This window comes from Ammospiza nelsoni, chromosome 24 (assembly GCF_027579445.1).
Source record: "Ammospiza nelsoni isolate bAmmNel1 chromosome 24, bAmmNel1.pri, whole genome shotgun sequence".
Classification (NCBI taxonomy): Eukaryota; Metazoa; Chordata; class Aves; order Passeriformes; family Passerellidae; genus Ammospiza; species Ammospiza nelsoni.
The window spans coordinates 929461-941560 of NC_080656.1; the positions used below are offsets into that span (position 1 = coordinate 929461).

A 12100-nucleotide genomic window follows, 5' to 3' on the forward strand; every position below is an offset into this window, starting at 1 on the left:
AACTGATAATTAATGCTGAGAGATTAATTTATGCTGTGGAATAAGACTAATAAGGGTTCACCACATAAATATACCAAATTTTCTCCTCTGCCTTGTGCTCTGTCCATTTGTATTTTCCCTCCATCTTGTGCTTGTTCCTCCCTCGTGTCCATGAGCTGTGATTCCAGGAGGAGTGCTGAAGTTTTAGTGTTTCATTCAGAAATAAAGTGCTTTTATGTTGCCTCAGTGCAAACTCCCTTTAAGTTTTAAAGATTTATAATTTCCTTCAAGTTAGAATAACACACCAGAAGTCATGGAATCACTTTGGTAAACAAATGTAAGTGTAGATAAAGTGACCTAAGGCACCAGCTACAAACACTTCCTGGGTGAACTCCCTGGGATGGATTTTATCCATCCTGCTATCTGTTTTGACTAAATCTCTAAACCATTTTCTGCTGTGACTTGAAACAGGAAAGGGCTGAAGGGTCAGGCTGGAATAACATACAGAGCCTGAGCCCCAGACAGCTGTAAGAGTCACCCATGGCAGAGTTAACCTGCCCTGCTGCATGCTGCTGCTTTTCCAGCCATTTAATCTCTGGTGTTTTCTTACTGAGGGGTCAAACTGAAGTGACTTTTGCCTTATACTTTTATCTCATTTTCTGCTCTTGCTCTCCATGTGGGCTGCAAGGTTCAGGAGAGCATCCATGTGTTCTCTCTGAGGAAATCAGCATTTGAACCAGAAGAGAAAGGTCTATCCCTGTCTTAAAATAAATAAATCCTAAGTGCTGTAGAGCAAACCCGTCAGGCTGAGGGACAGGAAGGCTGTGTGTGCTGGAGCTCAGTGGCAGCCAGGCTGGCTTGGGGAGGGATTGATGGACAGGGTGGCATCCTGCCTGCTGGCATGGGGACAGATCCAGCTGCAAACAGGAGTTTTTCTTACATAGCAAGAAGATCTGTGAATCTTTAATACAAGATTCTAGTGTGTAAGCTTTGTGAATGGATGGTACCACAAATCCTGGCAGCAGCTGGAGCTCTCTGGCAGGCTGGGTGCCCTGGGTGTTGCTCAGGGCACAGCAGGAAGAGTTTTCTGCCAGATGCTGAGTGGGAAAAGTTAAACCAACATACAAATATTCCACTATGGAACTGACCCGCACTTAGGGGAGCCCCAGTTAGAAAAGAACATGATTCTTGTACTGATAATTGAAGAGTTAAAAAAGAGCATGCATGATTCTTGTACTGATAATTGAAGAGATTAAGGGATGATGGAGCAAAGTGGGCTTTGACTGGGGGAATGAAACTGCAGGGAATGGTTTAAAATTGCTTCCTCTCAGATTTGCAGTGGATAATGTCTGTCTGTTGGTCATGAAGCCATCACTGAGCTGCAGGAATCAGGATGGGAGGAATGGCAGTGGGAGTGACACTGCTGCTCGAGTGCCACAGGATTGAGCTGAGCTCAAGGGAGTAGGAAACTTCTCCAGGCTGTGGCTGCTCATTGTCCTCCCCAGGCCATTTGTTCAGCAGAGCTGAAAATGTTCCCTGTGGAGCTGGGCCCTGTCCCTCCCCATCTCCTCCCGTGCCAAGGGAAGCCTGGAGCGTCTCTGATCTGTGATCTTGCAGTGCTGGTGCCACTGAGGGAGGCTTCAGATCTCTGCCTCACTGGAAATTAAATCAGTTCAGTAGTCTCCAATCATTTCTTTAGCATGACATTTCTCCTTGCTTTGATAATCAGAAAAAGATCAGCAGCTCTGTGCAGAGGCTGAAATCTCAGCAGCATCTCATCCTCCCCAGCAGAGCGAGGGAGAGCAGATCAGGGTGGGAAAAGAGTAGGGATGAGACCAGATTTTCCATTCTGAGAGAAATTCCAGGTTCTTCATGATGCTTTTCATTGTGAATGTTTCTGTAAAAAGCAATATCAAAAAATACTTTGATTTTTTTTCAAGAGGAACTTGTTTTTAAGTCACTGGTCAATTTTTCCTTTTAAAGATCCTGAAACTATTTAATGGCATTATTGAAATCTTCACTTGATATTTGATTTTTTTATTTTAAAGAATTTTGTCACAGCCAGGTTTGTAGTTGAAGGTCTGAATCTGGGAAATCACTTCGTGCTTAACTTCACCTCTTGTGTCCCACTGAAGTGAATGGGATTTAGGCTTATGCTTCTGTAAATCAGGACAATTAATAATTATGGAAATGAAAAGTAATTATTGAATTAGCAAATGGGAGACTGATCAAAAATTTATTTGATCAACAGTTTATGGAAATCATTAAAAACATGAAGAAGACATTTTTGCCATGTGGATGTTGAGTGCCTGAAGCCCCAGAAATTATGAGCTTTGATATAAAATACAGTTAACAACACAAGACCAACTTAACAGGCACTTACTTGTGTATCTAATATTTTATTAGCTCTAAATTTAAAAAGAATCCTGTAGCCAAACCTTTCTGGTGCTTGAGAATTTGCAGGAAAGGGGAGCAAGGTGTACAGTTTTTATATTGATAAGTTATATTCTATGGTTTCCAGTTATATTGGAAACCTTTGTGGTACTTTGGATCTAGGATGAGGCTGCTGCTTTGGCTGTGGCTCTCTGGGAGTCTGGCTGGGAGAATCCAGCCTGTGCTTTCCTGTGCTGGAGATCTGAGGGGAAGCATTAAATACTGTCCAGTTCCTTCCTTGATTGCTGCAGTGATTCCTTCCTGTAAAGTTAACTGCATCCCATGTAAATGTGGCTTAAAAATTCATCACTCTGGCTCCAAATCTGCAAAAATCTTGGCTTAATACAATTTGAAGTGCAGCCTAAAGCATGGGAGCTTTTTGAAATAAGTTATGCCAGGCTTAAAGTTGTAGAATATTGGTAAATACTCCCATTTAGGGTGTTGGAATAACATTCTGCTGGGTGGAAATGTGTTATTGCTCCTGAGGTGCTGCTCTGTGCCAGCACAGCCTGTGCATGGCTGTGCATGAGACAGGAATGGGCAGCCTGGGCAGAGGGGCAGCTGCTGAGCTCTTCTGAGACAAGTGACAGGACCTGAGGAACAGCTGGAGCTGTGCCAGGGGAGGTTTAAGTTGAATTTAGAGAAAGGTTCTTCCCCAGAGGGTGCTGGTGTTGTTATCCTATTGTTGCTATCATATTTCTAGAGTCCCTACCTTCTGAGTGGTTTTCTCACACACAGCTCTTCACAGCAGTGTCACTCCTGCTTCTTCATCAGAGCTCCTCCAAGTCTCTCCCTGAGCAGCCAACACACCCCCTTTTATCCCAGTTATCTTCATTGGCCACAGCTGCTGCCCAATTAAGGACATCACAGCTGCAGCCCATTTAGAGCAACTAGGACTGGGGCAAGGCCACTTATACAACACATAGATTTTACTGGGACTCCTACTATATGCTGGCACTGCCCAGGCTGCCCAGGGAATGGGCACAGCCCGAGGCTGCCAGAGCTCCAGGAGGGTTGGACAGCGCTGCCAGGGATGGACAGGGTGGGACTGTTGGGGGTCTGGGCAGGGACAGGGGTGGAATGATGATCCTGGTGGGTCCAACTCAGGATATTCCATGATTCCATGAAGTAGACTGATCCTTTTGCACAAGAGCCTGATGTCCACGATCCTGGGCTGAGTGACCTGGGAATGGGGATGAAGTTCTGGCCTCCAGGCACCCACAGCATCCATCTCCTGGAGCCTGGGCTGCTGGCAGGGACAGCTCAGAGATGGCTCAGGGATGGGACAGCTCAGGGAGAGCTCAGGGATGGGACAGCTCAGGAATGGCTCAGGGATGGGACAGCTCAGGGAGAGCTCAGGAATGGCTCAGGGATGGTTCAGGGATGGGAGAGCTCAGGGATGAGAGTGCTCAGGGAGAGCTCAGGGCTGGCTCAGGGGTGGCTCAGGAATGGGAGAGCTCAGGAGAGCTCTGCTGGTTGCTTAGCAGCTGCGAGCTGCAGTTTGGAGGTGCAGGAGCCCAGATCCCGGTTCCTGCCCGCGCTCCGGCTCTGCTGCCTGCCCTGCTCCAGGAGCCTCCCGTGGGGCCACAGACACTGCTGCTGTGGGGTAAGCTGTCCCTGCTCGTCCATCAGCTTCTCCTGCTGCTGTCAGCCCTGTGGCCGGGGTGCTGTGGGATCCTGCACACCCTGGCACAGCAGGGCTGACCCAGCTCTGCCTCCCGGCTGCTTTTAACTCTTCCTGCCCTCATTTGTGGCAACCAGGCTGCAAAGCTCCAGGGCAGCCTTTGAAATGAAATAGAATGGAATCAGTGACAGGTTCAGGAACGTTTGACAGATCATTTTGTTGTTTGGGAATGAAATGCCCGGTGTGTGGCAGAGGCAGATCCAGGATCACAGGGATTTCTCAGGCTGCTGTTCCCTACGTTGGTGACTGAACCTTGAAGGTCACACTGGCAGCTCAGTGAGAGAGCAAGAATCCCCTAATTGCAAAAGATGGAGAAATGGGGAAGGCTGACAGCTCCCTGAACAGAATTAGCCTTGCACTCCTGGTTTTGTTTTTCTCCTATAGACAGAAGTGAAATGACATAATGTGGAAATCCCAAATAATTTATCCTGTAGGTGCCTCTTTGTAGGATTGTGAAATATGGTGATTTCTCATGAACTGAAAGCAGTGTTTATGGACACAGTCACAGTGTGGAATTGTCTTAAATCATTAGGACAGGATGTAGCTGGGTTGGAGGGTTTATATCTGCAGTTGCCTCACAGGCTTTGGATATTAATGTAAAACTGATGCCTAGAACTTTGCTGATAAAGAAATCAGCGTAGGGGAATTATGACTGGGAATTCAGAGTAGGCCATGCCTTCTGTATCCCAGGGGAGAGGGCACCTGGCAGAGCCCTGCCAGCCAGGCACAGCAGGTCAGCATTTACAGCTCTGTCCCCTTTGTGTTACCCCATGCATCCCCTGCTTTCTGCTCCACTTTCAGGCATCCCTGTGTCACTTCCAGTCCCTGCACTGCCTCTGAGTGCCCGTGGAACCTGGAGCAATCCCATCCCTTCATTCCTTCCACATCCCTGGCAGTGTCCAAGGCCAGCCTGGACAGGGCTTGGAGCAAACTGGGACAGGGGAAGGTGTCTGTGCCCATGGCAGGGGTGGCACTGGATGGGCTTTGAGTTCCCTTCTATCCCAAACCACTCTGGGATTCTGTGATTAATGACTCTTCATAAAGTGCTTTGACCTGTAAACTGCTGCATTATTACAACATTTTTTATTGACCATAACAGGCCGTGGAGCATTTAAAAGTCATCATTAGATATTAAATGCTTCACAAAGCAAACTGTTCTGTGCTGCCACAGTCCCTTCCTTGTCCCCTGCAGCAGTCTGTATCTTGTCTATATTTTAATTGGGGAAATGCTATGCACTCAGGAATAAATCTGCAGCTAGAATTGTTCATCATGGATTGTTTTCTTAATTCAGCTGAAGGTTTGCCTGGGGCACCTGGCAGAAATTTTGCAAGCTTCAATCCTGCCTTCAGATCTCTGGGTTTATATGATTCTATCTGCTTGGAATCTAATTTCATGCTGTTTATACAACCACTTGGTGATTTACATTTGTGCAAGGACACCTTGTGTTGGAAAATGCTACAAAATCCTTGTAAAACAGGTGGAAGTTAAAGCTCTGGATGGGTCTCATGCTGCTGGGCCACATCCAAACCCATGGTTAAACAATTAAAAACAGGACCACTAATAGCTGGTTTGAGCATGAATGGCTGCTCCAATTAAACCATGAAAATGTTACCTGCAAATTAAAGCAGGAAAATGTTACCTGCAAATTAGACCATGAGAATGTTACCTGCAAATTAGACCATGAGAATGTTACCTGCGAGTTAAACCATGAGCATATTGCTAGGGCACTTTGATCGCTTTCAGATGTTTCAAGGAGAAAGTGCTGTTTGTGCTCACATTTCCCTCCCCTGCCCCTCCGTGACGGTGTGGCTGTGTTTGTGTGTGCAGGGCAGGAGCTGGATTGTGAAGAGGAGCTATGAGGATTTCCGTGTGCTGGACAAACACCTCCACCTGTGCATCTACGACCGCCGCTTCTCGCAGCTGGCAGAGCTGCCCCGCTCCGATGCCCTGAAGGACAGCCCCGAGGTAAGGGGCACCCAGGGCACCCCCAGCCGTGGGGCTCGGGCAAGGAGTGACCTCTGGGGGAGCTTTGTTGGGTATCGGGGACAATTCCATCATGGAAGGGGCTGTCAAGCATTGGAGGGGGCTGCCCAGGGCAGTGGTGGAGTCAATGTCCCTTGACGTGTTCGAAAGTGTCTGGATGTGGCATGTGGGGACATGGTGTAGTTGGTGGACTTGGAGGTCTTTTCCAGCCTCAGCAATTCCATGTATTTCTGGTACACAGAGTGTTCTCACAGAGTATTATTGGAATAAGACCCCAATATTACCAGGTAGGTTGTGCCTGGGCTCGTCTGACCCTTGCTGCTGGGCCAAAGGCAGCAGCTGTGGTGTTTCACCTCAGAGACACCTTTGGCTGGCTGGATGCTGCAGCTGGGCACTGAAACAAACCCAGGCTTGTAGAAACTCAGTTTACCTCAGGTGGAAGGGCTTCAGACAAGGGTGAAGAGGAAAAGGAGACGGATTCCATGGAGGGTTTGATCCAGAGTTTATTCCATGGTCACAGACCACACAATGGCCTTGCTGGAATGTTAAAACTGACTGACAGCCCAGCAGGGGGTGAGGGGGAAGAGAGGTATTGCCACACCTGGGAAGGGACTGGGAAGTCTAAACCAGGAAATTGCAACACACTGCAACATCATATTGTGTGTGTATTCTAGTATTACACACTACTATTATATTCTAATACTAGAATATATAATTACAATATTACTATTACTAGATTACTATATTACTATTACTATATTATTATAATTACTAGTAATATCTAATACTAGTAATACTAGTAATATACTAGTAATCAGTATACTTATTTCTAGTAGAGAGTAGTTTTGATGCAGCCTGGGCTACATTTGAAAATTGGCTACCACGAATAAAGTCAAATGTTTTCCACCCCTAATTTCAGTGATCTAAAGGGAAATGTCCTGCAAGTTCAGACAAATTAATGAAGCTCCTGAATCTGGAATGGTAATTGAGTGTCAGGAAAGCTGCTATCCTGTGTTCCCTTAGATGTGAATTTGGTTTTGTCTTTGGAGACTTTGTCAGTGATGTGGGTATTTTCTGGCTTAGTGTTATCAACTCAGCATTCCCAGGGAATCATGCTGTCTGAGGCTGCTGCACTGCAAGAAGAATCCCATTTGGAGTGCTAGGCTTCCATTTTAAACTGAGTATTCCTGGAGTGTTTTTTAAGAGCAGTTGCATTAGTGTGTTATTTAAATGGTCTTTAAAAAGCTCTTTTTCCTCAATGAGGTTTTTTTTTCCCTCAAAGAGATACTTCTCGTTTCTTGGCTTGCTGTCTTCACCCAGAGTATGATGAGATGAAATTACCTCAGCTTCTCACTGCTGATAATTGAAAGATTTATTCGTGTCCAGAAAAATCTCTTGGAAAGCAGCAGGTGAATCATGGCTGCATTGTTTTGGAGGATGTGGACACTGAAATTAGTACCTCCTGGATTTTATAGGGTGTTTGCCATGGAATTTAAGGAACTGACCATGCAGCCCCATCACTCAGCAGAGAGACTGATTTAACACTTGCTTTGGTTTCACACAGGTTATTTCTGAGGAGGATTTAAAGTTTAAATTCAGCAGAAGCAGCAATATTCAGGACAATGAATTCCTGGTTTACTTTTAATTATATTTTAGGCATTCCTGTCTCTTGCATCCTTACTTGTACCACCAATTTAACTGGACTTTAGAGCAAGAGCCTGAAAATCTGCATTCTGTCTGCAAGCACAGAGGATGTGAAGATGCTGAACAGCTCTGCTGCTCTGCAGCTGTGGGGTGTCTCATCATATATTTTTTATTTTGAATTGGCCACGTTGGAACAGATGTTTGAGGAGAACAATGTTTTAAACAGTCCTACAGATTCTGGGCTACAATGCTGCTTTATACCATTGTCATTGGGAGACTCTGGAAGGACCTCAGTGGCTTCTCTGTAATAAAAACCAGTTTACTGTTACAGAAGGGACATGGCAAAGTGTAGTTTTAAACCGCTCCTCTACTGCTTGAAATGTTACTCTTTGGCCAGGGGGTCACTCTGAGGTGCTGCATTCTTTGGGCTCTGCAGGTGTGTGGAAGTGGCACTCAGGGGTGTTCACTGGGTGGCACTCAGGGATGTTCACTGGTGGCACTCAGAGGTGTTCTGGTGGCACTCAGAGATGTTCACTGATGACACTCAGGGGTGTTCACTGGTGGCACTCACTGGGTGGCACTCAGGGGTGTTCACTGGTGGCACTCAGGGGTGTTCACTGGTGGCACTCAGAGATGTTCACTGGGTGACACTCAGGGATGTTCACTGGTGGCACTCAGGGATGTTCACTGGTGGCACTCAGAGGTGTTCTGGTGGCACTCAGAGATGTTCACTGGTGGCACTCAGAGATGTTCACTGGGTGACACTCAGGGATGTTCACTGGGTGACACTCAGAGATGTTCACTGGTGACACTCAGAGATGTTCACTGGTGGCACTCAGGGGTGTTCACTGGTGGCACTCACTGGGTGGCACTCAGGGATGTTCACTGGGGGGTTCTCAGGTGGGTTTGGTGGCCCTATGATACGAGTTGTTTGTGTGTGTGTCCACGATGAGGGCAAAGCTTTAAATTTCAGGCATCTTGACAAGGGAAGTTATGAAAACCTGTGTGAATGTTACAAAATGATAATAATATTATGACTTTCCCAGAGAGCTGCTTCTTTATCGTGTCTTTGGTGTAACCATTATAACCCTGTGTGTAGCTTGCTGTCCTTGGAACGACAGAAATACATTTATGTGCAGAAGGGAGCGTGTCTGTGTAACTCTTGCCTGTGGCTGTGGGGGATTTCTGGTCCTGTCTGAGCCTGCAGAAGGCTCTCCAAAGGCAGGTGCACTAACAGAACCCCTGTGTGTGTGTTTTTGTGTCCCAGCTGGTCACCCAGATGCTGATGGCTTACCTGGCTCGGCTCTCCAACATCGCAGGCAACAAGATCAACTGTGGCCCTGCCCTCACATGGATGGAGGTACAGCACAAACCTGGGGTGTTCCTCATTTCCTGACCTTGGAAACACAGCAGGCACACATCTGCTCTTTCCAGACCTACTGAAATTCTATCCTGAAAGTTTTTTATTCCCCTATTGCCAGCACATAGAAGGTGTGGGACACACAGAATCAGAACCACTATTAAGAGTATAGAGTTTTTTCCCTTGTAACCTGAGTTTTGTCTCTCAGAAATGGATTGTCCTGCTGATATTCACAAACAGAGGGGGTGGCAGTCCCAGGGCTGCCTGGAATGCTGGGCTCAGGGCTGGATCTCCCAGTGATGGGTTGCAGAAGGCTCATTTGTTTCAAAGCTCACTTATTCCTGCTCTCCTTTTTACCAAGGCAGTGCTCAGCTGTGGCACATTTCTAAAACTCAGCTGTCTCCGTTATGGTGTTTCCCTGCTCTCTTGGTTTTCTAAATAATTTTTTCCCTGTGGCAGCTCCAAACCCAGTAAATACTCCATGCTCCTGTTGGCTCCCCTGCAGACAGAGGCAGCCTTGTGCCTGCAGTGGCACAGTTTGTGTGTTGTAACTGCAGCTGCAGCTCTGCTTTCAGCTTTCATGGTCTTGTGGTCTTTAAACAATAGCCCTTGGTGGGGATGAGGGCAGGGCAGGCTGGGGAGTGTCCAGCTGTCCCTGCTCAGGCTGCCTGCAGACGTGTGGCTTTCCATTGCTGCACACCAGGAATAGAAACAGCTATTAATAGACTTGCAGCTCCTTTTTCAATGGATCTGATAAGGATTGAGTGTGTTTTCCTGCAATTTTCCCCACTGATATCCTTCTCACCCTGAAATCCTTTAGGATGAGAAAAATCTTGGAAAGCAGCAAAGGGAGGGAGGAAGCTGTAGGGAGAAATAAGATGTAGCATTCAGAGCAAAACAGTAGGCCTGGAGATCACAGCAAACCCAGTGCAGAGTAACCTTTGTGACTCACTGAGAATCCTACATAATTTTACACAGAAATCTGGGAGTTTTGGAAGTATGCTGATGATTGCAAGGGAGGTTGCATGTTTTCTTTAAAAAAATAAAAGGGTGGGAGAAAATGGAAAGCAACGCTAGTTTTTGGATTGACAGCATTTTCTCCTTGCCTCAGTACCTTGAGCATTAATTCCACCTCGTAGAGGATTTTTGTAGCACGTCTGTATTGCCATGGAGAATCAGCATGCTTTGGTGTGAAAGGGAGCTGCAGCCCCTCACTGTGTGTTACTGTTTGCACACAGAGCTGCAGCAAGCCAGTGTTTCTCTCCTCTGGATGGGCACACCCGACCCTCTGGAGCCCCAGGGAGCTGCTCTGGCTGTGCTGTGCCCTCTCCCCTGGGGCCCAGGGCTGGGCTGTCTCTCTCAATCAGCTTGAAGCCTTTGCACCACTAAAATGCTTCCTCACTTGTCCTCAGCTGCCTCACAGTCCCCTGTGCTCTTTGTTTCAGATTGATAACAAGGGGAATCACCTGCTGGTCCATGAGGAATCATCCATTAATGTCCCTGCTATTGCTGCTGCCCATGTCATTAAGAGATACATTGCTCAAGCAGCAGATGAACTGTCCTTTGAGGTAAATAAAGCACTTGCTTTCTTTGTTGTCAGCTCCAGATCAGTGTAATCTGTTTGTCTGTGTGCTCATCAGGAATATGTCCAGACACTTCCACAATGTTTTGTGAGGTGAAGCTTGGAAGATTGAGTTAAATATTCGATCTGCAACAACTTGGATATGGGCAGATGTTCAGTCATCTTTAAAATACAGCTTTACTTCTGATTAACCAGCTCCTGTCAGCTCCTCTGGGCTCTCCCTGAGTAGAGCCCACATGTTTTCTGTTCAGGATCATTGTCCCTGTGTGTGTGGACTCAAGTTTCATTTCTCCTTGCCCAGGTTGCACACACCCTCTGAGCAAGTCCCTGTCCATAACCATTTTTAAGAGCTTCTGCCCCCATGAGATGTAAAGAACCAGACTGGCAAAGGATTGCTGCCTGAAGGGCAGGTGATGAGCTAAAATTGGCCTGACAATCCAGCACAGGAGCTGCTGTGGAGTGAACCCCTGAATCTCAGCACGGTTTGACTTGAGAGGGACCCTAAAACCTGTCCCATTCCACCCCTTGCCATGGGCAGGGACACCTTCCAGTAGCCCAGGTTGCTCCACATCCCATCCAAGATCTCCAGATCAGACCCTGGAAGCTTTTGGTTGGTCTGTTTCACCCAAAAAGCAATGGTTGCCCTGTGCAATGGTGCTGTTTCTACAGAATGTGTGAAGGAAAGCGGTGCCCTGAGGAGCTCTGTGATCACATCCTTGGTGTGCAGCACAGGAAGGAAAAATAACAGTGATAGTCTGGTGCTGCCAGGGCTTTGTTCATGTTCAAATCAAGGCAAGGGTTAGTGTACCCCAAAGAACTGTGTGGGCATGGCAGCTCTGAGCTGGGCTCCGAGCAGCACAGGAGTCAGGCTGTGTGTCAGCTTATGGGAGCACTGAAATGACACTCCCTTGCTTGTAAATCTTGTAAATCTTGCTCTGTGCAGAAGGGAAACTGAGGCACATGTAGTTTCCAAGGGTGTGCAGTGAGACACCACAGCAGACCTGGCACAGAACAGGGTCAGGAGTTGGGGTTTATGATGCTGAGTCCTGTTCCCTAACCCAGATTATCTCTGTGTTTATTATTCTAAATTTCTAGTAGGCAGTTGCACAAGCAGCTGTCTGGGGTTTGCTCCCCAGTTCTGAGAAACATTCTCAGTGTCTCTGCTCCTGTGGTGGCAGCAGTTTCCTTCATGGACACTTGCTTTGCTCGTGATTCACTGTTCCCTGCAGGAAATAATCTCCCCACATCTCAGTCATCCCTGTCTGCAAACTGGGGATGTGTTGCCTTTTCTGTGAAACACTTTGAGATCCATCAGTGTAAAATATCTGGTGAAAGTTGGGCACTACTGGCATGAATTTTTGCCCACCTACCTGGAATACCTGCAGAATTTATTTAGATTCTTCCTTTCTCATTTTCTGTAATAGAAGCCACACA

At 46.9% G+C, this 12100-nt stretch overlaps 1 protein-coding gene across 1 annotated transcript in view; it reads left to right on the top strand.

The window, feature by feature from the left end:
• ARHGAP32 (Rho GTPase activating protein 32) overlaps positions 1-12100 on the top strand; it is a 153132-nt gene that overhangs the window by 65004 nt on the left and 76028 nt on the right. Inside the window, exons 6-8 of the mRNA XM_059488375.1 lie at positions 5925-6062; positions 8992-9084; positions 10530-10652. Coding sequence (XP_059344358.1) covers positions 5925-6062; positions 8992-9084; positions 10530-10652 — 354 coding nt within the window. The remainder of the gene's footprint in view (positions 1-5924; positions 6063-8991; positions 9085-10529; positions 10653-12100) is intronic.